The sequence below is a fragment of the Acanthopagrus latus genome, chromosome 15 (genome assembly GCF_904848185.1).
Source record: "Acanthopagrus latus isolate v.2019 chromosome 15, fAcaLat1.1, whole genome shotgun sequence".
Taxonomy (NCBI): domain Eukaryota; kingdom Metazoa; phylum Chordata; class Actinopteri; order Spariformes; family Sparidae; genus Acanthopagrus; species Acanthopagrus latus.
The window spans coordinates 5,418,328-5,444,549 of record NC_051053.1 but is presented as its reverse complement, the minus strand read 5'-3'; the positions used below and the strand labels follow the sequence as shown (position 1 = coordinate 5,444,549).

The following is a 26,222-nucleotide window of genomic DNA, read 5'->3' as shown; positions in this document are numbered from 1 at the left end:
TGCAAAGCCTTTTCCCAAAGTCCTTTAGAAGGCGACGGCCCATTGAGAGCGGAGAAGAAGGGATTACCTTCCTCGACAGTGGTGCATTTCCGAGAGAGCTGATTAGCTCTGCATTCATTGTTAAATCGAGCAAAGGAAGGCCCTAGAGGAGTGAAAGGATCCAAATAGGTGGGCCCAGAAATAAAACAGCCGCAGGAAGCCCTGCACAGGCGAGCCAAAGTTTTCCCAACATTTCTTTCCCCCCCCCCCACTCCTAAGGAGGTGCGGCGTGAAAAAGGAGATTAGCATACAAAATTAGAGGCGGGATGATTTTTTGAGGGCAACTTGCCTCATGCCCTCCACCCCCACGGCCCTACTCTGTCTGGACAAAGTTAATTAAACTAGTATTAAACAGTAAAGAAACTTCCAAGCGCTTGGGAGTTAGGGGGCTCTTTGAGGATTACCATGATGAGGGAGAGGACGGGAGGTATTTGTTGGGGCGAAATTGAGAAAAGGCGTGATGGAACGAAGGGGTTCGCTGGAAGGTTCTCTGTTCTTGTTGGCTCGCCCCAGACGATCCTAACCCCGGCGTGTGAACAATGCGAAGAGTGAGCGCTGTGTTTACCGCAAAACCACCAGGTATTACTGTCACAACGTTAAAGAAGGAGGAACACTTTCTTCAGGCTGAGTGATATGTACGATGAGAAGGATTTATTATTCTTTCATTACATTTTAACAGGAACACCACAAAGGCAGCTAATGATAAAGCAAAACTAGGAAACGCTGTGCAATAAATTAACAATGTACAGTACAAAGTGCTTCATTTTATATACAATTAAATACACCGAGAGGGCAGCGAGGGTCAGGGCGAGCCAGGCGATGGGAGAGAGTCCCCCGAAAAGTCTCAAATCAAAAAATGTATGAAGATTACTGCGAGACGTTCATGGAAATACAACCTTGACACTTTGTTCTAAAAGGCGAATTCTGCCGCTGCCCAGTAGTCATCCACCATTAAAAGCTAATAACTGTTTAATGGGGGTTTTTTGTTGTTGTTGTTTTTTTTGTTTTTTTCGTGAGCATGGCAATAAATAAATCATGTTGTGGAGAATTTTGAGGTCAGAGAAATACTCTTCATATGCCCGGTGACTTTTTTTCGAAATGTTGTCAAAAGTATAAAAATATATCTTAAATACATTTGTACCAAAAGCTGCAAAAGCTCGCCGTCTCATCCTCTTGACCTTGCGTCTCTGTGCACATCCCACTGCCTTTACCTTTTCACACAAAACTGACAAAGAGCGTGGTCTGAAACTGTATTAACTTCACAGAGAGTTTGGGTGCACGGGTACAAACATGACGCCAGCAGGGGGGAGAGGTGATGAAGATGCTCAGTGCTTCTTCCTCAGCCTCAGGCTCTTCCGGCGGCTGCCGGCGCTCTCGTTCCTCCCCCTCTGACCTCCTCTCTTCACACAGAAGTACTTGGTCACCGTCTTTCGGCACTGCTCGCACTTCACCGCGCAGCACCAGTGGAATTTGCAATTGCAGCTCGACACCATCTCGGCTTTGCGCTCCTCCACGGCCAGCCCGCACTCCCCGCACAGCCTCTTGCAGCTCCGCTTCTCCCACTTGCTCAAGCCCTTGCCCTTCTTCAGGCACTCACGGCCCTCTGTGCCCGGCAGGCCCAGGGTGCGGTTTTCCAGGCAGTAGTCGGGGGAGTCCTCCAGGTGGACCAGCTCCTTGCGAGAGATGGAGCTGAAGGTCTCGGCGATGGCCCCCCGGCTGGCCGCGCTGTTGCCGGCTCCTCGGAGGAGATCGACCTTCAGGGCCCTGTGGTACTTCTCCTTCAGGTAGTTGCCCACCTCCCTGAACTCCGGCAGCTGCAGCCAGCAGGTCTGAGTGGTGCAGCTCCCTGAGACCCCATGACACTTGCAGGTCCTCTGCATGGTCCCCTTGACAGCCTGGAGACACAGAGAGCACAGGGGAGAGAGAAGATTCACTTTATTCATGTAATTGTAGTTTAAAGGTGCAATACATAAGGTTTTTAGTATAAAACATTCAAAAATGAGCTAAAATTATACACAGAATGTGAAGAGATAACAGTCCATATGCCTCAAAGTACCTCAAAATTGTATTTCACACATAAGGTCACTCAAAAATGTGTGACAATTCAGTCGCTGGCTGTTCACCGACATGCAGACTGAAAGTCGAGTGAAGTTTTGCAGTTCACCATACATTTGTGGAGCTTCACAGAGCATTACAGCTTAACAGCTGAAGTAGCCAGGGATTTAAAATATATACAAAATAAAAAAAACAAACACGAAATGGGTCCATACAGCTTGCTGTGCCTAATCCAATTCTTCAGAAGATCCCAAATTGATTTGAAAAGACGTCATTAACACCTTTTTTTAGTCTGTAATCGTCACTGTAGTGACTAAGCTAAAAGAGTTAGCATGCACCATGCCGGACATGGATGCAGGAGCTCGACCGTGGGTTGAGGCTGTGAATAAAGTCTTTTCAAATCTACTGGGGATCCCTGGGCTTCTGAGGGACCTGGATAACGTGAGGCGAGGACACACCAGAAATGTTCTGTGGACCATCAAAACTTCCCCTGATATTTAGTCTGCTTTGAGAGTGAGGAGATGATGATTTTCATTTTTGGGTGAGCTCACCCTTTAATGAGAAGTAGCTTGCGCTAAAGTAGCATGACACGTTTGAAATAAAGGTTGAGAGTGAAACAGGACAGGATGTCCATTGTCTCATGATTGATGTGTTGTCAAATTAACCGATTGTAGTCTCAAAGTTTTCCAGTTTAGTAAAATAAAGGGAGGGATGAATACACTGAAAGGAAGAAATGATAGCTTCAAGGTCCTTTTCTGAGTGTCTTTGTCCCCCTCGGTGTTTCCTGACTTTACCCGACACAAAACAGCTGCCGGTTGAAAAGAGGACATTTTCTCTCCGTGAGGAGGGTACGAACCCTCTGTCGAGGTGAGGCTGAATCAAAGTTTCACATCGGGCCCCATTGTCGCCTCCGAAGAAATGGGAGTATTTATTTAGCATGTTCATTATCAACATGTTTTCCAGTGTGAGAAGACCCAATGGAGAGTCCCATTGAGCGGAGAAGTGGAGAAAAAAAAAGGAGTTTTTCTCTCTTTCTATCCCCATTTTTTTCTGTTACAATGATGCTCCAGGTGCCATGGGGATCCTAGGGCCCAACAGGGGGGAGCGAAGGCACCGTAAACAAAGAGCACTTCAGCTGCACGCCTGTGGTCCCCTCAGACTCCCTCGGGGCCAAACAAAGACCAACATAAATGTGGGATCCTTATTGCAAGAATAAAAACTAAACACTTATTTTAAAAAAAAGCAGCATAATACAGAATGTTGTGCAGTGTCTGGCTCCCCAGGATCTCTAATTAAGCTTGCACCAGTGATCCCGAGATTCTCGAGTTGAGGTATTGTCATAAGGGGCATTCAGCACTGGTAAATAGGCCCTTCTGGTACACCGAACACACTGTTATTATTGGGGACGAGTGGCACCTCACTTATATCGGCGTGAAAGGGATGCTTGGGTGGCACACTCAGAGGAAAAAAATGATTCAAAAGGTGCTTTACACTGTGCAATCAGTTGGAGGGCCCGGAGAGATTCCCAACATTTCAACCAATTTAAATACTGTATGGCTCAAATCGAATCCATCTTTTACCAAGGGCTCATCTCGAATCAAGAGCACCTACTGTACCTTACGTCCGGCCTCGTTATTATGGAGATTCATAGCTGCCCGTGCGTCCTGCCCGGTCTCCAAGGCATCGACAAACTGTTTGGAGATGGCCTCGCCGAAGCCGACGTTGTCGCTGCAGCCGCCCCAGAGCCAACCGTGACCGCCTGGGAGGATGAATAAAGCACCGAGTTCAAATGATCTGCGCTAAAACCAGCGCTGCAGCAGGTTTCTATATACAGATCTGTGTGTTTCTCTGATGAAGCAATGTCCCCGTTTGCAAGACAAATTCACATTCTGATTCTGACTCTGACCTCGCTGTCCATTCCTGCTGTCGTCGCAGCCACAGTTGTCGAAGTCTCCGAGGCTGCAGTTCCTGGTTAAAGTGTACATGACTCCAGCCGAGCTGATGGCGTGAACGAACGCCGTCTCCCGATTTGCTGTCAACAGAGAAAGACTAATTAAAAATCACATTGGTTAGGAATTAATACAGAGAGAACCGGAGGCAGAATCCTTAAGTTGTCGGTGTTTCTGTTTTAATTGTTTATGCGAGTGACATCCTAGGAATGTCTGTCTTTTAGGATGTGAATCCTGATGCTTGATTTATTGTATTTTGTGTCCTTTTGTGTTTTCTGACTGTAACTATGTGCTCTTTTTTTGCAGCTGACTTTCTCGGGCAGAAAGAATATTTTTCTATCAAAACTTTCCTGGTAAAATAACATTTTAAAAATACAATCTTCTTCTCTCAATTACCTGCATAACAAGTTTCAGTTCTCTCATGCACATTAAACGCTTCATTTAAAGGGGCTCTGTGTCCTTTTGGAGAAGAAAGTCAAACTCAAAATTGTAATATTCAGAAATATGAATTTGTTTCTGTTGAGGAATAAACAAACTGTTCCCAGAGGAAAACATGGCCCCCAGAACACTGTATGAATCTAGAAAGGTGGCAGGGTCCGCCACGTATAAACAAAGTAAAACAGGATGAAACTGTTTCAGTTCGTTCAGTCGTGAAAACAGAGACAGTTGGTTTATTTAGTTTGTTTGGGCAAGATTCACTTTATCAAAATGTATTTATAGTTTAAAGTATGCATGGCTTTCAAGAATTAGCTTAAATTATTAACAGAATGTGACGAAATAACAGATTCTAACAAACAACAAATTCTCTTCTGATTAAAATGTCTTCCCCAAAACTGTAAGGTGTGCTTTCAGTGTAGAAAATGGCTTGGAAAAAAAAAAGTGTCATCACAGTATCAACCCTTCCAAACTGTGCCTACATGAAGCTGAACCCTCCTTGTCCTGTGAATCTGGTTATACTGCTTTCATAAGCTGCGCAGAGAGGCAGCGACTCCGGGGGATGTTGTGAAATGGATTAGTTTGTTTGTTTTGCCTCTAGCGACCGTGCCCACTGTAACTATCCCAAAGGCTGGCGAATGTTCCAACTGAGCAAACATCTCTATTTCACAAAAGGGGGAAAGAAAGAAGAAGGAAAAAAAAAAAAAAAAAAAAGTCTCCCCTCCAACACAGAAACTCGCAACAAACATCTTTTAAAATCCATTAGCCGTGTTCCCCATTGAGATCCCCTGTCCCCCCACCCCCACCCCCGCCGCAGCGTGGGGAGATGTTTGAGCCCGTGTTACAGCCCGGCTTGTCTCCGGGGGTCTCTGGACTCACCGCTGCGCAGGCTGCTGTGTGTGGACAGCTGCAGAGCCCTCTCGGGGCAGTTCCAGCGGTCCCATGCAAACTGGTATTTGCACTCCTCTATGCCACTCTGAGCTCCTGCTGCCACGCTGCTCGAGTAGATCAGGTACGCCTGCGGCAAACAGCAGCAGAGACGAGGGGAAAATATAAAACCCATGGAGTAATGACAGCGTGCTTTAAGATATTTAGATGGTTCCGAAGCATCTGGCTTGATTTTGATACCCAGATATATCCACCTTAGGTTGTGAAAATTAGCTTTCTCTTTCGGGGGGGGAAGATTTACCCGATGCAAACAGTGCAACCAGCTGCATCCCACCTTATGAATCCAACCCCAACCTTTGGAATATTAATGTAAGTTTTTGAAATAATGACACAACCCTGAGCCTGAACACGCAAAGTTCAGTCAGATGGTCCTTAAAAAGTGTCAGTCACAGCTCCAACAAATCAATAGAAGACGTCTGGTGCGCAAAATCAAATGTTGCATGGAAAGAAAACCATGAACGGCAATGTTACACAGTCTCAGTATCTTTTACATGTACATCTTCCTGCTGGGGTCAAATGTTTTACGCTCGTTCACATGATTTTCTTGAGCAAAAACAAACAAAAAAAAACCCTTAAATAGAAAAGAGGGTTCAACACGTGCCTAGATATTTCACTCCTCAAGTGTTTCGAAGTGGAGCAACGAGTCCCTAAAGGAGCAGTTCACTAAAAAAAATAATTCAGGCATCATTTTACTCCCAATGCAAGTAGAAAAGCATGAAATGAAGTTTTTTAGTCCAAAATCTTCCAAAGAACTGAAGTAGATGGGGACTTGTTTTCAAACTTAAAAAAAAAAACAACTAAAAACACCCCCTGGAAAAACATCAAATGACTACAAACCAATCGTCCAGTGCAATCCAAGTCTCCATACATCCGAAATTAATTCAAAAAAAGTTATTTATACCCTCGAAGAAGCTAAGAAGAGTACGTGCTAACACTATTAGCTAAGCAGCTAAAATTGAGATTTCAACTCTAAACAAGGGTGTGAATAATGTTTTTTTAAATTGATTTTGGAAGACTGGAGACCTGGACTACACCGAACAAGCTGTATGGAGTCATTTTATGGGGGGGTTTCGGTCTGTTTTTGTTTTTGGTTACGTATTAAAACAAGTCCCCATCTACTTAAAGCCTCAAGAACAATGCTGCAACGCTGTGAAGCTCCAGGAATGTTTTGTTGACTTCGAAAACTTTACTTGACTTTCCATCAGCGTGGGGGTGAGAGGACAGTGAAATTACATTTTTGGATGAACTTTTCCTTTAATGTTTTGGAGCTTAAAGTAATGCAAAAAAAAACAAAAAACAATGTGTGCTGCGTTCAAACTCAACTTGTTAAACTCTATCAGCCCCAGCGAATGGGATGAAATGCGCCCCGTCCTTGGCTTTCGCCCGCCTCTCTGCTGCTAGTTCAGGCTGTGTGAACGATAATATAACTAATACGTCTCAAGTGGCCTTTGGGGAGATGGAGTACCACCTCTTTCACAGGGGCCTGGCTCGCTAATGATGACCACCCACTACAGCAGTGCCTGCCCTCGCCCCTTAAAACATTCAACCCGCACATACACAGAGCCTCTGAAAAAGGTCAAGTGTACGGCGGGGGGAGAAAAAAAATCACAAAGGGCCAAGAATATCACTGATGTATCATTAGTAGCATAGTTGATGGGTACCAGAGCTTGTCAATACACTTATCACAAAGACCACAAGGTTGCACGGAAAGCATGTTTTCGGTCTCTTTTTTTTTGGTTGGGGGGGGGAGAGAGAGAGAGAGAGAGACGGGGAGAAAAGATCAAAAGAGAGTTGGCTTACCTTGGGTCCAGTCATCAAGAAATTATTCACTGACCTGGAAAAGGAGACAGCTTATTCACTCAGGGAAGCTCAGTGTCCTTCACAAATTCCTCTGCTAACATCTCTCATTAGTGCGCTTTGTAACATGTTAAACCGTGACACCGGCAGGCATCCAAACCTCCGCGAACAATACGCCGGCATTTTGTCCAAAGGTATAGAAACATAAAAAGTGAGGCACACTGAGGCCAATGTTTATGTTGTTAGTACTTTTATTACTTGAAAATTGGGGTTGCCAGGTTATAAAGAAACCCCACTGATGGTGGTTTATCCTCTCTGTTTCTAAATAATGTTGTCATAAATGCTGGTAATCTATTTATAATGTTGATGGGTTTCTTGTTTTTCAAAGAAGTCGTTGTGTCTGCAGTTATAAATGTTCCAAGTCATTAAAAGTAGTTTTAGCCCATCAAGCTTGCAGTTTTAAGTGTTGATCACTTGCTCTATGGATTTTTCTGATCATCTGCAGGTCTATTCTGCGATAGATAAAAAATGTTTTGTTTTGTTTTTTAAAAAACTGGTCAAATAGTGGTGTAAATTAGCTTTTACAACCTGGCAACCCAAAGGTTTTTTTCCTACTTCTTGCTTACAACTGATTTACAAAGCATTAGTATTTTTTTTCCACCGTTAATAAAGCCATTAATAACCATTTATAAACCGTTTATATGACAAATAAGTGATTTTCTTTTTGACAATTGCAAAATTTTCAATTTAAGTGATGTGATGAGGCCTTTTGACTAATATATAGCACAAATATGCATAAATTAGGGCTTACAAACAATATCATACTGGCAAGACCCTAATCAGGACAGAGAATTAATTTGGGTAACAGGTAAGTAAAATAAATAAACCGTTATTTCACTGTTAACAACCAGTGGAATGCTTAATAAACCTTTAATTAAGCGGTTGTTTCTATCATTTATAGACCATGACAGTTTAATAAGTGGTTTGGTTGCATTTCATTGGCTGTTAACTGTGAAATAACAATTAACTGACGTTTCCTACTAGAAATGTACCATGCGTTACCTGTTCTGCAAAAAAAAAAAAAAAAAAAAAAAAAGATATCTAAATCAAACCTACCAGCAGCAGTACGACCTCATGTGAGCCAGGAGGATGAAAATATAATAGAAAACCTCCAAATGCACGAACATCGTGACAGGTGAGGGGGATGACGGAGACTCCGAGCCCGTCCAAAGCCTGCAGACAGTCGAGGTGGAGATGGAAACTGAGCTTAGCAGCGCATGAAACTTCACCAGGGGCTTCCCAAGACTCAAGGAGGGGGCTCTGAAATGGAGCTGCTCTCGTCCCAACAAGAGATTATCTGCCTAATTAAAGATTTTCCCCCTTCTTACTCTCTCGGCCAATCAGAAGTATTGCACCAGAGGAGAGACTGAACTGATCAGGGCACCCCTGGGCCCTCAGGGCCTGGCAACGGTAGGCTCCCTGCCTCCACTCAAAGGCAAAGGAAGATCTCTTTAATCCTGTAGGAAAAGTGTAACACTGATCCTTTGAATTTTTTTTTTCTTTTGTACGTTTATTCAAGATAATTTACGCGCAGCTCGCTGATTGTCGGGGATTAGCGGATGATAGTCCCCGCGATGACGGATTGTTGGTTTTGATAGGAGCGCAAAAGTGGGCCGTTTGTTCATCAGGTAGCAATTCACGGTCACACAGAGGTGTGATTCAATCAGTGTTTATCACCGAGAAACACGAGGATGGGTCCCGGAAAGCGATGACAGCCTCAGAAGCGTCATTTGACCATTTTATTTCAAGCGGCTCGACCTGCATCCTTCCACTCGCATGAATACTGGTGCGAGGATGCTGTCGGTACAGACGGACCCGCCGCAGGTGGAGGCGCATCTGCCTCTTAGTACGATCTTCACGGATCGTCCCTTTACAAAACTCTGACGAGAAATGTCTCCGCTATTTCATGTATGACTGTTGAAGCAATTTAATAAGTATTCCGCAGTAGAAGAGCCTGTTAGTTGTAACTTTACTGACAATTTACGGGGTTTTTTTGTTGTTGATGTTGTTGTTTTTTTGTATTTGTCACGTTTTCTGCCATGTTCGAATGTAAAGTGAGAAATCCATCGGCTTGACAACAGAAAATAAAAGGCTGATGGAGACAGAGTGGAGGCCCGGCCACTGATCACATACATTTGCATCACTAATCCAGACGGTCCCTACCTAACACTGGATGAAGGGTTATTCCCCAAATAACCCCGTCTGACCCCTAGGACCCTTTCCTTTGGCGCAGGCAGCCCTTTAGCCATCTTCTTGTGTGCAAATTAGGATTAGAGGGGGGGGTGATTGGGAGGAGGAGAGGTGGGGGGGGGGGGGGGGGGGGTGGGGGGGGGACTTCTGAGGGATGTTTTTGGATTAAGATTTAAAGAGGAATGGCGAGTGAAATGAGACAACAGCAGGGTCCGTCCTGTTGTTTCAGCAGTTTTAAGAAACTGGGTGATTCTGTCACAGGGAGCACCAAAAAAAAAAACGCAGCTCTTATCGCGAGAATAACCCCACCTAAAAATATGCTCTGAGTGTGTAGTTTGTTTGTACATATTTAAAATAGTCTATTTTGGTTTGATGGGGTTTTTTTTTTTTTTAAAAAAGAAAAAAAAGGGGGGGTAAGACATATTCATCAGTTATCTGAACAATGCGCTCCGCTGTGGAGCGCCTCAGCGCCTCTCTCTGCCACTGCGTCCGCCGCACTGAGGTGCTGCGTGCCGCGAGGAGGATGGCCTGACTGTCGGCAGCCAATGGACAGAGGGCTGATGTCACTGTTGGGGCAACAGAGATCAACAGCGGTGGTGGGACCACTAACAGTACATTTGGACCGGGCTCAGACTGGTGGCTGCACTCAGACACTTGGCAGAAAATCAATCAGAGGTCGCAGCAAACATCAGATGTAGTGTTTCTTCACTGAACAGAGGGGGAGAGGGTGCACTGTGGCAGCTGCTCCTTTGACTTGCAGTTAAACCTGATCTCCAGCAGAGGGGGGTGAATTAGCAGGTGCTTCGATTTCTTGATGGATGACAGCAACTAAAAACAAAAAAAAACCTCATGACCCCAGGGGAGGGAATTTTCCTCTGCTTGCTCACCTTCTGAGCAAAAATCAGGCTCAAGTGGCAGCAAGTGGCAACTCAACTCAAGACACACAAACATGACCTCAGTGAAGGCAAAAAACAGCCTCAGAGGCCCGTGAGGGGGACACGTGAAGATGCAAGACATGTATCCATGGGCATCTCAAGGATCCCCGAGGAATGCTCGAACAATATCTGCAGACATTTTAAATATGTTCAGTATGGCGGTGTGTCAACAGGTGCAGCCGGGTCGCAAGCGCCGCCTGATGTGTGAGACAAGCAAGCCGGGCATGACCAGCAAGAGGCAGATCCACATCAGCACTGGCATGCGGACTGAAGAGGCTGAGGCTGTTAATCGAACGAGCACAACATGTCTAGAAGGCTGCTGTGGTATGCTGTGGAGATGCCCCATGACGTCAGCAAGCGAGATCGAGATCAAAACTTTCAGGCATTCTTACTTCCTGCTGCAGCGACACATGTGATAAGTATGTGAAAGCACCTGCAGAAAGACAACTGTGCGTGAAGATAAAGATGTGTACTCCTAAAGCAAAAACAGTGTGAGAGAAAAAAAAAAGATCACAACTAGGTCACACTTTTTTATTCCACTCGTTCTTCTTCCTTTTAAGAACCTGGTGTCTACATTACCCACAATACAAGAGGTGAATAACACTGATTATCTCTTCATCATGGCACCTGTTAGTGGGTGGGATATATTAGGCAGTAAGTGAACATGTTGTCTCCTCAGTTGATGTGTTAGAAGCAGGAAAAATGGTCAAGCGTAAGGATTCGAGTGAGTTTGACAAGGGGCCAAATTGTGACGGCTAAACGACTGGGTCAGATCGTCCCCTCAGCTGCAGCTCTTGTGGGGTGTTCCCAGTCTGCAGTGGTCAGTGTCTATCAAAAAGTGGTCCAAGGACAAAGCAGTGGTGAACCGGCTCAGTGATGCACGTGGGGAGCAAAGGCCGGCTGGTGTAGACCGATCCAACAGACGAGCTGCTGTTGCTCAAATGATGAAGTCAATGCTGGTTCTGATAGAAAGGTGTGGTGTTGCATATCCACAGACCAGTCAGGGTGCCTGGGACCAACACAATATTAGGCAGGTGGTCATAATGTTATGCCTGATCGGTGTGTCTGTGTGTAGTTGTAATAATTCATCTTTTCCATCTGAAAATTAAGCAAAAATTTTCTGTGAATATTTGCAGTAACTGTTTTATTCTTTATGCCACTCTTGTTTTAAATCTTTGTAGTTTAGTTAATTGATTATTATTACTTATGATTATATTATCATTAGAAGTTGTTGTTATTGTAGTGTCCAAACGCCCCTGATAAAGAATGTAACCGAAGTAGTCTGGTCATATTTTTATTCAGTATACGAAGAGGGAGTATTACAGAATTCCAACAAAAAAGCAAAACATACACTTTATCACAAGTAGAAAATTTGGTTTATTCACGTACATACAGTGGGCAAAAACATTCTTTGAAAAAAGGTGCCATTTTTTTAAGGCATTCAGACTTCAAGAAGTTAACACTGTAAAAAATTGATGCTCTGTAATAGAGGAAGTGTGACATATTACAACAATTTCATTAAATGGTGTCAGAACACGTTTGGATCTCGTTTTCAGAGCAAAAAGATTTGTTTCTTTTTTGTTTTTGTTTTTTTTTTTTTAGTAATTGTTGAATGGTCCCACTTTGTACATTATAAATAAATGATTTCAGTTCTTGAAATCAGACACCACACAGCCGTGATTGGACAGAAAATTTAAGCCCTAATTTAGTTCCATGACTGGCACTTTTTAAATTTTTCAAAACAGGTGTGCAACCCTCATCATAAGGCATCTGGGCAAAGTCCTGACATGTTTCACCATCACACAGCACACAAAGGTAGATGCATCTCCTACACATGCCTCGTTGGCCTTATCTGAGGGAGAAGGATGCCTTATATGTCTGAGTGTATTTTATATACATACAAAATAAATGCTAATGATTCTCTCTTTTTTTTTTTTTTTTTTAGATTAAGAGTCAGAATTCTGGTTCTATATTTCAGTCCAGTCTTTACTACATAACCAGAGGTATACACTGCGTCAAACCAGAGAGCTGAGCCCTCATTAGAAACTTATTGGGACAGTTTAGAGACAGTAGATATGAAAGTATCCCAAAGTATAACACATCTGAACCGTATTCACCCAGGGTTACTCTGGTAGGATAAATAGGGACAGTTCAGTCGAGGGTTGACTGTCTTCTTGTTGGCATTTAACACGGCAGTCTATAGTTTAGTAAGACAACTAGCTTACCAGAATTAAAGATAAACCTTAGCTTGGAACAAACAAACAAATATCAAGATGAAAACGTCACTCACTGTGGAATGAAACTCAAAAGTTAGAGCGAATGACCCTCAATCTTGCCTGTAGAGACACCTCATTGTTAAGGGTTTCAACAAAGCTTTCAAAGTGCCAAAACTATCAATAAATAGCACATCAACAAATAAGAGATACAGTAAATTATTCTGTAATTGCTGCTTTTACACACCGCTCACACAGACTTGTTTGGTTGTCCTACTGTTGCCAAGAGAGACTTAAATCCCAATTAGCATTTATTTTTTTTATTTTTTTATTTTTTTAAATCCTCTTCCGGCCTGTTTTATATTACGGTGAAAAAGCTGTGCTTGCACGTGTAGCCGAGTCGCTGGCTGTGGCTAATAGTTGGTGAGGACACTTCACAACTTAAAGAGACCTACACAATTTATAGAAAAGGTCTGCAATTCTTTTAAGCCAAAATTAGTCTCAGGAAGAGGTTTAACTTATAATCTGAAGCGTCGTAAACATCCCCCCCAATCGCTAAAATGCTGCTATACCCGTTGCTACGTTTTGTCTTGGTTCCACACAGCGTTATCAGAGTTTGAAGCTAGTGTGACTCAGCCACTTTTGTAGCTGCCGTCGCCCGTTCTCTGGACGCGAGCGGCGACTGTCTCCTTCAACACCCGCTTGCGGTCCTTGGCCAGACCCATGAAGCACATCAAGTCTATGAAGGCGGTGGTGAAATTGAGCTTGCAGCCAAACTCACTGGCGGCGTAGTCGAAGGGGAAAGTGTGATGGTAGTTGTGGAATCCTTCCCCTGAAAAACAAACAAAAAAAAAAAAGTAAGTGTTTTGCTGAATGTCAACATGTGCACAGACATAACTTGAATAGCTACAAAAGATGCTTTTCAGTGAGTTTGATAATAGGGTTGGGCCGATTCAAAATAATCTTAAGACGTTTTGATGTGAAACCTGAGACCTAACCAGACTAGTAATACCAAATTTCACCACTAGATGATATAGACCACATACACTCAGTGAGAGGAACATGAGAGAGTGTTGTAGCACTACAGTCCATCAGGGCAACTGCAACGCAACATGTTTTCAATTCTCATATCAACTATACAACTTAACTTGTCTTCCTTTAAGGTTTAACATCAATGTAATAAATAAAAAACTGGAGAAAAGATAGCAGAAGTGACAGTTTAAGTAGTCATATTTACATGTTTTCCTCAACGCATTCCTGAGAATGTTTCGCAATGATAGCCTCATTGAGACTGGAAGAAAAGAAACACTAGAGGCTTTTAATTTGAAACGAATACAGGAAGTGTTGAGGTTTTTATTGTAGGCTACAAAAACAGCCTTTGACTTAATAAGCTGTAACATGCCCTGCATCAACTCATTACTAACACAGTTTTCTCTTGTGGACATTAGTATGAGAAGTATAGTGGCACTGTCTGCACAACTCTCAGTTTTAATACATCACAACAAGCGGAGCTAATCAGCTATCCCTGGTCTCCTGCTAACTCGCCACATGCTGCTAGTTCTGACCAATGTCAGTACAGCAAGTTGGCACAAAAACAAAAGCTGGCTGAAGCTCATACAGCAGACCGGACTCGCAAAACAAGAAACCTACCCTAGTTGATAGTATCATAGAACGTTTACACTCATGTGAACATATCACAGAACTGGGGCTGCGTGACACACAGCTATGTGTAGTGTGCGAATAATAATGTGATTTGATGCTAAGTGGAGAGAGGGAATTTACAATTTACTAGAAAACCAAAATCAGATGTGTTGCATTAGTAGTGATTACGAAACCGTTTGCTGTGCCCACAGCTTCAGGAGATAGAACAACTATGAATCCAATGAACCACTGCAGTAGAAAAAAGCCGAGCAACAAACTCAAAATCCTGTACCCCTCAAAGGTGACATTGCTCTGACGAACTTGTTTGATATTACATTACATTTTGATTTTATTCACATTTGTGGATACATTCTCGAACTAGTGCAGTGTTCTGTTTTAGATTGCAGTCAGGAATGATTATGAATTTTCACACCTCTCGTTCCCAGCAGGAAACAATCCATAAGACTATTGTTGTCATGGTGATTGAGGTCGAAGTTCATCAGAAACATTGTGAATGACAAGTGAGAGTGATACTTTTGAGAATGCTTCTACCGCTACCGACTTTTACTGCTTTATTTACTAGGAATGTGTTTACTACAGCAGCTCTGGTTGCCGAGTAACATGGAAATGACTGCTGTACCTAATTAAAATGACACAATAGGTGACACTTTAAAGAAGGACTTGTAAATTGAAATGGTTCTGATTCACTTTCTTCCCCCGTTGTTCATACAGCTGCTAGATAGCAGTGCAAAAAAAATATTTTTTTTTAAAAATCAATCTTGGTGGATAAAATGGGGCTGACAATGTTAGTTATTGTAAGGCTGCATGGAAATGCAGTTGAAAGCAAAGCAAAGAAAAGCCTGTGTGCAGTCATTAGTAAGCTCGTAAATGTAGTGCTGTTTTGCAGCCAACAATGCTCAGTGCTGTTTGCAGCACCATACCCCCGTGGTGTCAGCCTCCACGAATAAAGTTTCCACTCACGGAAAAAGATGATACTGTAAATAACATTAGCATCTAAAAAAAGACTGAATGCACATGGAAAAAAAACAACATCCTATAGTATAAGAATATTTACTGTGGTATTAATAACAATGAATCATGAACATGCTGTTTCCTCACCTATGGCACTTAAAGCAACCATTGAGTTTTCTCTTGGGTTAATGGTCTTGTCATAAGGCCTGTTGCCCCATATGTGCGCAGCGCTGTTGACCAGCCAGGTGGCATTGAGCATCACAGTGTATCTGAGCAGGCCGGGGATGAAGTATCCCACAGCCAGAGATTCACCCCAGAAGTACCAGGGCACCAACGTGGGCACGAGGAAGCAAAGGATCAGCACCGAGAGTTTGTAGTGCCTGAAATGAAAGAACAAACTGTATCTCACACAGATCCAGTCACACCCGGACATAAACCAGTCTGAGGCTGGATTAAATAACACACATTGTTAAATTTAGATTAAAATGACATTAGCTTTTAGGGTCTGGTGTTTGCATGCAACAGCTAATTTAATCAGAACAGCCAAGGGATGTGCAAAATCATTTGCGTCACACATTCCTCTTCCTTGTCAGATATTTTATCTCTTGGCGCGTGTTCGATCAGCTCCCTGCCCCATCGACATCTATCTATCAACATCTAGGAGACGTTCTTTGAGAGTTTGCATTAAAAAACAAACCCTCCCCAGTGAACCAGTTCACCTTAGAGGACACCATTTCTGGTAAGCGGAGACACTACGGCGGGCACACCCAGAGAGAAGGCAGCTTGAAAATAATCAGGAAATGTTGTTTAGATGGGACAATTTTATTTTGAGCTGTTATTAAAAAAAAGGTTTAAAAACAACCCATCCGCAACGGATAACTGAGATTTTGTTCTGTTGAAGCCTGTTCATTCGGAACGAGGCGTTTATACAAGGCATTTTTCATCTATTTGATAACGCAGTCATTAAATCATTTTTTGTCTAATGGCAAAAATTAACACAACACATTCTACAATCACACAACACTAACTGAAGTAAAAATCAATATGGCACCTCATGTGCTGGATTCGGACTATTGATCCAAAAAAAACATTTCAGCTTACTAATTCAGTTTTGGGCTATTCACTGATGACATTAGCAGCCGCTAGCACTCATGCTCAGTTGACTGGTGTGGTTTGGAGCAATGTTTATAGTGCGTTTGTTCCTTCCCTTTTACCTCAGCTTACTATTATGCCACAGTTTGAGTTTAGCTCATAACTAAAACCATATTCAACGTGACTACAACATGCAAACATAACAGGAAAGACAACACTTATCTCAAATAACAACATTTCAGTTTGAGTATCTTATTTTTAAATTGTGCAGCATATCTTGTATATGTTTTTAAATAAGATTGATTCTTAAAAACTACACCACTAAAAAGGGAGCTTGCATAGCACCACTGGTGCTCATACCACAGTTCCAGAATAGTAGCTCTATGCAATATAACCGAAATACCTCACAATAATACTTTAAGGCCACTGCTACTTCTATACAGTATAGGCACATTATTTGGTACTTCTTCCAGTTCTTCTGGTTAGATGCCAAATTGTATTTTGTTGCCTTAATACTTGAACTCTGCGAAGTGACAATAAAAGTTGAATTCACTAGTAATCTAATCTAAACTGTCCTATAAGGGCCACAAATGTAATCCTATATTGTCATGAGAGCAATTCAGAACATATTGATATAATTATCTCCAGACAATTGGCACATTAGTTCACTGTACACAGTCGACGGGGCCCTCTGATTGGGAGGTTCTGGCCAGTGTTAATCCCCTTCCGCTGAGAGCAGTAGCGAAAATCTGGGACTGCATCCAGAAGAGCAGAAATGTTGACCAATGACCAGTCAGTGGAGGCACGGTATCATTTGTTCCCAAATGGAAAAAGCTTCCCTTATCAGTAGATCTGTCCCTAAGTGTTGTCATGGTCACTACAACATCCTGTGCAGTTTGTGCCAGAGGGGAAATGATTCATAATGACGATCACATGTGGTGACTCTCATTATGGCTGACTTCGATCTGTTGAGTCTGCATCTATGGGCTCCTTTCAGACACAAGAATGGCAGTAAACTCTGTGTTATGTTTGCTTACCGTCTCTGGAACGTAACCACTTTATCCGCCTTCAGGTCGGTCAGTTCCAGTTTTTTGCCCTTCTCAATGACGTCGGGATGTTTGCGAACCAGCAGCCAACCAATGTGGGCGAAGAAGAACCCCCGCTTGGCATTGTGGGGGTCTGCGTCCGTCTCCGAGTACTTGTGGTGGACACGGTGGTCCCTTGCCCACTCATATATGTCATTCTGAGAAAAGTACAGATATGGAGTATTATGTGAGGCACCTACAGACGCTGGAGGTCCACATCATCAGATTAAGGTCATGGATCATGTGGTGATAAAACAATAAAATGTACATCACTCCAATTACATAATTCAATTGAAATTGTACACAATTATTTGAAAACCATATTACTGCTGCTTTACTTTTGCTTGTAAACTCTGTGCAGTACATGGGATGAATATTAAGCATTTAGTTAGCAACATTATGTGACTATTTTACCTTTAAACACCTTCAGAATCAATCTGATGAAATACTGACTGAACAGTGTCTCTTTCAGTCCAACTCTACACCCCAAGCTTTGTTATTTGCACTATGTGACTTGGGTGGGTGGATAGGATGTCCCGGGAGAAGTGACACTTTATGAAACAAGTCACACACCGCTAACTATGTGTTCATGTGACATTATGACTGATAATATTGTTACAGAAACCCGGATTTGCATTTATGACACTGGTGCTGCACTCAGAAGTTGTGGATGTGCAGAGCTTTAACATCCCCTCCATGCATGTTGTATGATCTATACAAGAGACTGCTTTGAATAGTACAGTACTTAAAATTAAATTGCATGTTTGAACTTGGGACGGTCCACCCCAAGATCAAAAAAAATCACATTAGTGTTGACTCTTACCTGTGACCTATTTATCCACGTAGATTGTTTTGTTGTGAGCTGCTGTGAGGTCTGCCTCCTCTCTACTGACATGGAACAAGATGGCACTCAGCTTGAGGTGCTCAAAGCACCAAAAAAATACGGGAGAAGAACTCAGAGCAGTAACGTCTCTTTCCAGAGCCTCGAGATAATCCACAGACTTTGTTTAAAGAGGAACTATCGCCTACCCAACTACACTCGCCCACCACGTCACCACGCAGATGGATGCATGCATCCGCTCATGGACAAGAGTCTAGCCAATTAAGTTAACCAAGTTAGCTAACGTTACAGCTGAGACATGGAGGATGTCATTAATGTTTACATCCCAAGCTGTCAGGTGCACTACCCTCTCTCAAGGTCTGTGGATTATCTTCAGTAGTCGCGTCATGATAGCTGGAAGGAGATGTCGCAGTTGAGTTTTTCAGATGAATTTTTGGTGCTTGCTTTTTTTTTGGCTTGCTCACAAGCTCCATTATATTCAATATAAGGCAGACATCTCTAGATGGGCATGTAGCACTACAGGAAAGTGGAAAAATATGCATTTTCGATTGTGGGGTGAGCTCGTCACAAGATGTCTCTGAGAACTGTGAAGTCTGTTCAAAGTGTATGTGCTTAAAGGCCCCACATCACACTTGTGTAAGCTGCATATGGGACCACGAATGGCTTCCAATCTAGTTGAGATGTATGTGAAAACAGAGCTCTGGCGTACCACTCTGCACACACACACACCAATCTGCAGAGTGATCAAGGAACCAATGGAAACATGCATGACATATTTACATTTTTCTTCTGTTACTGTACCTGAAAAGCCATGGAGTTGGCAAGAGCAAGGAAGACTCGCAGGGGAAATGAAGCCTTATAGGATCTGTGGCTCCACAATCTGTGCGCGCCAGCAGTCACACCGAGGGCACTGAAGAGGTAGCACGCTACAGCTGGAAGAAATAGAGGTGGAGAGGACACATATCTTAGGGGAAACTGTCACCACTAGACTGAGATTAATTTTACACCCATGAGAGCAGGGTCACTGGGACACCGTGTTCTTTCCACTACAGCCGGGCCTCATTGTTCGGAGAAAAGTCATCTATGTGGGGAGATGGGATGATGGGAGCGCGCAGGTCTGCCCTCACAATTTTGTTGTTCGGAAACTGCTGAATGTGTCTCTATGTGGTTGCCCAGACAAGACTACCCAGGATTTGAGACCCGGGGGCTTTCTGACTGGCAAAGAACATTCTGTTGTGGTGCCACGCAGGCTCACAATGGGATGACTATGGGAATGGTGATTGTGCTTTGTCTTCCCCGGTGAAATAATATGCAGCTCAGCATTGCAAAGAGAGGGGAAAATTATGCAGTGCCAGAGTGGAAACAAAGTTGACACTGTTCAGGAATTCGAGTCATGTGTCGATAGTCTACATATATATAGGGTACAAACTGTACTGTATTAGTGAAATTCAAACACTTCCTACACACATGCTGCATATTCAAACGAGCTGGATAGTTTACAATGATTAGCCACAGGTCTGAGCTGCTAAAGAGGGAAACTAAATGGCATCTGGAGGCTCACAGGCATGGATGTGTGTGATGAGGAAGGCCAGAGTGACTCATTCTCCATTATTCCCACAGGCATGACCCCCCCCCTCAGGCAGTGTGTACTGTAGTTAGCAATGATCACACAACATCAGCACATTCTCTCCTCTCTAACTGTGGCCTGTGAGGAGGAAAGACCAAAAAAAAAAAAAAACCGCTGTAGCGGAAAGCCTGCGACAGTGTACAACGGAATACTCACTCCAAGCGAGAGTTGGAGCCGAAGCGGATGGAAGGAGAACCAGCCCGTAAAGCGAAGCGACGTGCAGGAGGGTCATCAATATGATGTTCCTCCACACCAGCGTCCTCGGCGGTTTGGGACCTTCTTTCTCTGCGTAGGTGTCGTCAAAAACATCCTCCACCGTCGATGTTTCTGCTGCCATGGCACCTCCGTTCTGCTGCTTGCCGGCGTGATGATTCCGGGTCTCCGTCTCGGTCATTTTCGCTGAAGGGAGTTCTATAACAGCAGCAGTGCGCAGCAAGGGAAGGGGAGAGAGAGAGAAAAAGACGAGAGGTGTTGCTCAGTGAAATGCGTACAGCGGGGATGCAGCGACGCAGGAAGGGAGGGGGGAAGAGTACGGCGGCTGGCTGTGTACATGCAGCAGTCTGCGGCTCACTCTCGAGATCGCAAAGTGGCATCATCTGAGAGTTATGTCACCGCTTTTTTTTTTTTTTTTTTTTTGCATGCTGCTGCCGCTCTGCTGGTGCGTGGCACTAAAGGTATAGCTCATGTTACACCGACTGAGGTTACGCCACTCCCCGCAGCCATGACCTGATGCATATGTTCGCCTAACTTATCCCAGTAATGATTATTAAGTACTGCAGCTTGAGTTTCACGACGAGCTAATGCTCCCACTCCACCCTAGATGATGTTGTCTCTTGACTTTAATGTGTTGCTGCCAGCTGTTACGTATCGGCCTCCCACACTCAGGCGGTGTTGTTGTCTCCGCTTTTCAAGCGGCTCAAGCTGCGTGTACTTGCACCAACAGGTACCTTCCACTCACCGACACTGACGCTACGATGTGGTAGCAAAATCGTGAGCTGGGAATGGTCGGTAAGCAACCTGATGGAGAGTGCACCTGTGAGGAGGCAGTGAGTGAGTCAAAGCTGTTGTAGAAAGCCTCCATAGGCTATGTGAGAGCATGCCCTGGGGCATCCTTAAACTTCTGTTAATGACCTGTGGAGGGCAGCAATACGCCCTGGCAGCGTCTAACTTAGTCTGCCGGGTACATTAAAGAAGATGCGTCACTGATTTGCTCAACTAAGCTAGCTGCATGGAGAGTGCTAGTACACAAGGGGAAAAGGGTAGTAAGTTATGAGGCCTTCTCATAGTGTGTTCATATTCATCCCACGGACAAAGAGCGTTCAGCATTTCACCAGAGCAGCTACTAACGGCTGCTAGCTGTAACGTTAGCTGCCGTTAGCGAGCAGGCTCAGTGAACCTTGCAGCTAGCAGGTTTTAGCAGACTCCACCTGGACTGAAAGCTCGCACCACCAGCTCTGAAGGTCCAGCTTGGCTAGGGCACGGCTGGTTAGCATGATAACTCCAAGTGTGTATCTATGCAACACAATACATAATGTTTTTTTTATTTTTATTATTATTACACACATCTTTCCTCCTTTTCAAAATGCCTAAATTACCCACAATGACATGTAGCTAGAAAGTGACAACACTTGGTGATGCACCATCTCTTGCCATATAAATATATCATGACTTTCTGCTCCTGGTGAGTCACCACATGCAGCTGGTGCCCTTTTTACTGTTTTGACTATTGCCCCTCAAACATCCTGAGTCCACCACTGCTAGTAAGCATACTTACTTAATTGGTGAAGTTATTAGTTAATGCTAGCTCCATGACAATGGGCGAGAAAAACAAAAATGCACAGAAAAATAAAACTTTCTACGACCATGTAAAATGTTGAACAGTTGAACAGCAGTTCAGCTAACATTTAGACGTTTTTTTTATGTTATAGTTTAATTTGACAAACCAGAGGACAATTATTACTGGCATGTCAGTAGAACAATAGGAAAGTTAAATGCTGTGCAGCCACGCGTTACGCTGACATATGTCTGCACAGCAGCAACATACCATTAGTCAAATACGTCTATATTTGCATATGACATTGGCGTTTCTGTGAAAACGTCCTGTCAGATTCGGCCGATGTAAATGGCTGCTCACCCAGGTCAAGCTGACTCGCTGTGTGCTCTCCAGTCGCTTTTCCGGCCGCGCTGCGCACCTGGATTGCAGGTAAACTGAAACGCAAAGCTGCAGAAGCAAACGCCGGTCCTCGTCAGAGATGAAGTCCAAGTACTCCTGCCGCCGAGGATGTTTTAAAGCAGCGGGTGGATGTTGAAATGAGCGGCTCTGAATATCCCATTGGCTATTTGCGCGTCAGCCTGTTGACACACCTCCTTCTTTTTCAACATCAGACAGTCTCATGTAGGAGGCGTTGGCCAATCTTTCAAATAATCCTCTTAATCTTAATGTGACTCTTGAACTGATGAAACATTGGACGGGGTTTCATAAACAGGTCAGCTCTTCTGATACCATGATGTCATTCAGCAATGACTGTCTCCGTCTGAAAATGCCGTCATGTGACTTTCTGTGCCTTGTATCCCCTCACCTCTGTTCCAAATGAGACCCTGTGCAGCCCAAAATTAATTTGTTTATTTTGCAAGCTTCAATTTCAAAACGTCTGAAAAGTCCAGTGTGACATGGCTGAGACTTGTGGTTAAAATATCTTAGCTTTTGGTACAGAACATTTTCCAAGTGTAAGACACGCCAAAGAGATTTTCCTCAGATGATGACATAAGAAGACAGAAAAGACAGAAACATTCTGACATCCTGGTGGGAGTTCATGAGAAACATGCAGCCAAGATGTGCCTTCAGTGGATTACATTTTTCTTCTTTCTTCTTATTTAGATAAATAAAGCACAGAAATGTATTGTGAACAAATATATATAATTTCAGTTTTACTTAAGGTGTGCAAGAAAGGAAAAAAAAAACTGCTCATTATCATCACCCTGACAGTGATGCGGGGCCAAAAAAGTTGAACTTCCTATCCTTCTGCAAACCCTAGTAACCTATGATTTTATTGCACCGTCATCATCCGGTTACTTCCCCCGGAGAGATAAAAGAACACCGTATCAGCCAAGGCTGCCTTGTCCCAGTGCATGAGCTCACACAAACTGTGGTACACCCAACAAAACTTTTGGCCACTTGCACTGCACGCTCATTACATTATGACCTGCAGTAAACCGGAAAGAATGGGATGACTTCTAGAAAAGGTTGAAGTTGTAATAGCGCCATCTGCTGGACACATACAGCTACTGCAGGGCGGAAGAAGGGCGCACAGCAACAGGCTTTTGTTCCCATTTTAACATCTTCTAGCAAAAGTTGAGCCTCTGAGGTGCAGGACCTCACTATGCAAGGAAACAAAAACAACCCAAGGATCAAATCAGCATCTCTTTTACACGATCTTAACAATTCTAAACTAAGCTTGACAAGACTGTTTTTTTATTGCAGGCCTGCTAGGTTGCACCTTTGTACCGACCACCTTCTTTAATAACACACAATCCGTTTCGTCTCGAAAGAATGGCATCTCACTACGGTTTTTCAAAAGCTAATGTTCTGTTTTATATCGCTGTAAATTAAAAATCTGATCAATAATCCGCCCCATATTGGGAAATTTATATAATCAGCTACGTTTGGGTGAAAATCCCACCAATTAATAGAGCCAAAAATATGAAGCCAAATTGTTTTCATTGACTTAACAAGCACAGCATTCGCATATTCAGATAAATTAGGCAGCTGTCTGCATCCTAAAACTTGGTTTGCAGTCCACCAATAAACACAGAAAAGAAGAAGTAAAAGAAGAATATGGAATATTTAACTGGTCAGTCTTTGCTCATGACACGTGAGACTTTCTCACCCCCAGCTGTCATAAACTACAGGTTAGGAACTCCTTTTTAAAATGTAACATTACCCCAATAAGTTCAGCAGTAACGTAACATTAAGGCTGAACTTATTGGTATAAGCGTGAGAAGCTGGTAATCATCAGTGTCATCTAAAAAAAAAAAATTATTCATCATCAATCATTAAAAGTCATTTGTTACCACTCAGCTACAGTCTAGATAGAAGGTCTAATCAGGCACATAACAGAGGACAACTGTGCGGTGGTTGGAAATATTAACATACTTGGTATTTACTTACCTACCTTTGTGTGATGGTTACATTCACATCTGTTATTTGTATTTTTTCATTCTCATATTTGTAATTGCCTGTGTAATAATTGCTTTGATAACTGAACCCTTGCCTCTTTTCCCCATGTCTATCATTGCTCTGTTTTATGCGGGTGCAGCACCTTGTAACTGTTTTACAAAGTCCATACACAGTTTTATTACATCATCATTTCAAAAACAACACAACATCATATTCAACCCACTAGATTAGATTAGATTAGATTGGATTAAGATAGGCTTTATTTATGCCACAATGGGGAAATTCACTTGTTACAACATCTTGAGATGCAACAAGTACAAGAAAAGAACAGGACAAATACACATCAAGTTAAATAAAAAATAAATAGAAGAAATACGATATTTACAAAAAACAAAGTGAATGGAAAGTGGCCCTCCTAACCAGTTTGTTTGCAGCCTGTCCATGCCGCTATAATTCCTTTTTAAAGCAACCAGAGTTGTTGATAGGTTGAGGCCCACCTCAGAGGTGTTTGCTACCTCTCAAAAAGTAGCACCACTTCACAGTGAGGAGTATGAGGGAACATGTCCACAGGCACCGCCAGAGTTGGAGAAAACGCTTCTCCTGTGAGTTTCATCCATGGGTCAGGAGCACAACAAAGTTGCCTGAAGTTCTTCATAGCCTCTCCATCTGGTTTACAGGAAACATAGACCAGCTTGCGGATAGCAGGTTGGTTCCGCAACGCTTGGACTACTCTGCGATGCAGGCCAGCTCGAGCAGGGTTGACCACGGCAGAAACAGGGCCTCCACCTGCGGAGCTCAACTGAGTCATAAGGCCAGGCAGCACCACCTCCGCCTTCCCAGGGATGAACTCGCAGTTCAGTACGTTATTGAGAGCTGCGTTGTGTCTAGCATCTTCCACTGCCTGTTCTATGAGCTCTATACCGATAATCCTGTCCACTCTGGGAGACATTGTGATACCGATGGCACCTGTCCCACAGCACACATCCAGAAGAGTGCCACCAACTCTTGCTCTTCCTCCGTGTTCCTCGTGGTTTGGGACACACAGGTCTCTCACTGTGCGATAGAGTACCTCCGCGGCCGCCTGGTTCACCTGGAAAAAGGCATCAGCAGAGATGCGAAACTTGAAGCCCAAAACCTGTAAATGACAAAAGACCTGATTTAGCAACAGAATAAAAATAGCACCATCTTAAGTTGGACAAGAGGTTATGAAGTGGATCATTCAAATGTTTGCTGCACGCTACGTCAGATCTCTTGTACACTGTAATTCTGCTATGATAGTGTATTACCTCTTCGTATATGTGTGGCTGACCGTACAGGAGCTGGTAGGGGGACTCCTCATGAGTGCATCGAGTCCTGGTGCTCTCCTGGAAGAACAGCGAGTCCAGCTGGCAGACCGACCCCGGACCCCGCGTGAAGTATTCCACCAGCTCGGCCTTGTGGACTGCCACCTCCTCTGGGGTGAGCGTCTGTGGATGAAAGTACACCGTAGCCATGGTGTGGCCTTCCGTGTTGGTCCTGACTGTGACCTCTCTCCAGTGACCCCCAGTGTGGAACAGGAGGCAGGGCTCCAGGGAGGAGAGGCGGATGAAGTCCTGGTAGCACCTGGCCACCAGTTTGTGTTTCTCCGGCATGTTGAGCAGGTGGTCTCCATTGACGCAGACAATGGTTCCATCCCTCGCTCTGGGCAAGTAGAATCCAACTGTTTTCGGATTCCCGTCAAATCCTCTGTTCACAGAAAATGTAGACTTGTTGCGGTAGCCATCCCTCACCGGCGATGGAAGAACAGGCAGGACAGGGAACCTGGGTTTGCTTCTGACAGGTGACGGGGAGTTGGAGTGCGGGTCACTGGAGAGCTGGGACAGTATCCTCTGCTGCTGCTTTCGCTTGACCTCAAGCTGCTCCTCATAGCTCAGCCTCCACAGAGGGGTGACAACATCAGCCAGCCTTTCCTCCAATGACTGATTATCAGTCCAGAGATGTTTCTTGTTACGCCGTCCCTTCTTTACTTTCAACTCCGGTTTCCCCCCATCAGCCAGAATGGTCTCATTAGTTGAAAACAAGATACATGTTTTCCTCAGGGTGTAGAGAATCTTGCGTTTGACAAAGACTGACCTGCTGCAAGCAACTGTCAAAGCCATTTTAACTTTAAGTAAAAGTAGCTACTAT

At 43.7% G+C, this 26,222-nt stretch overlaps 3 protein-coding genes across 4 annotated transcripts; all 3 read right to left on the bottom strand.

Moving 5' to 3' along the window:
* Positions 1-511: 511 nt before the first annotated feature.
* On the bottom strand, positions 512-9,574 carry wnt8b (wingless-type MMTV integration site family, member 8b). The gene is made up of 7 exons (XM_037123094.1): positions 9,447-9,574; positions 8,340-8,456; positions 7,227-7,260; positions 5,358-5,496; positions 4,001-4,126; positions 3,711-3,853; positions 512-1,934 (listed from the first exon to the last, which is right to left on the bottom strand). Exons 1-7 carry the CDS (start codon positions 9,530-9,532, stop codon positions 1,365-1,367), a joined length of 1,215 nt encoding a protein of 404 aa, XP_036978989.1. The 5' UTR covers positions 9,533-9,574; the 3' UTR covers positions 512-1,364.
* A 2,115-nt stretch (positions 9,575-11,689) lies between these two features.
* Positions 11,690-22,209, bottom strand: scdb (stearoyl-CoA desaturase b). 2 transcript variants are annotated; one of them, XM_037123095.1, is made up of 6 exons: positions 22,014-22,209; positions 20,036-20,290; positions 19,054-19,184; positions 17,364-17,569; positions 15,382-15,614; positions 11,690-13,453 (listed from the first exon to the last, which is right to left on the bottom strand). In XM_037123095.1, exons 2-6 carry the CDS (start codon positions 20,271-20,273, stop codon positions 13,254-13,256), a joined length of 1,008 nt encoding a protein of 335 aa, XP_036978990.1. In that variant the 5' UTR covers positions 20,274-20,290; positions 22,014-22,209; the 3' UTR covers positions 11,690-13,253. The 2 variants fall into 2 exon arrangements, with proteins under 2 accessions (XP_036978990.1, XP_036978991.1); XM_037123096.1 differs by lacking the exon at positions 22,014-22,209 and adding an exon at positions 20,838-20,860.
* Positions 22,210-24,293: 2,084 nt separating this feature from the next.
* Positions 24,294-26,219, bottom strand: trmt2b (tRNA methyltransferase 2 homolog B). Its single transcript, XM_037123092.1, has 2 exons — positions 25,343-26,219; positions 24,294-25,191 (listed from the first exon to the last, which is right to left on the bottom strand). Exons 1-2 carry the CDS (start codon positions 26,192-26,194, stop codon positions 24,568-24,570), a joined length of 1,476 nt encoding a protein of 491 aa, XP_036978987.1. The 5' UTR covers positions 26,195-26,219; the 3' UTR covers positions 24,294-24,567.
* Between the last annotated feature and the right edge of the window lie 3 nt (positions 26,220-26,222).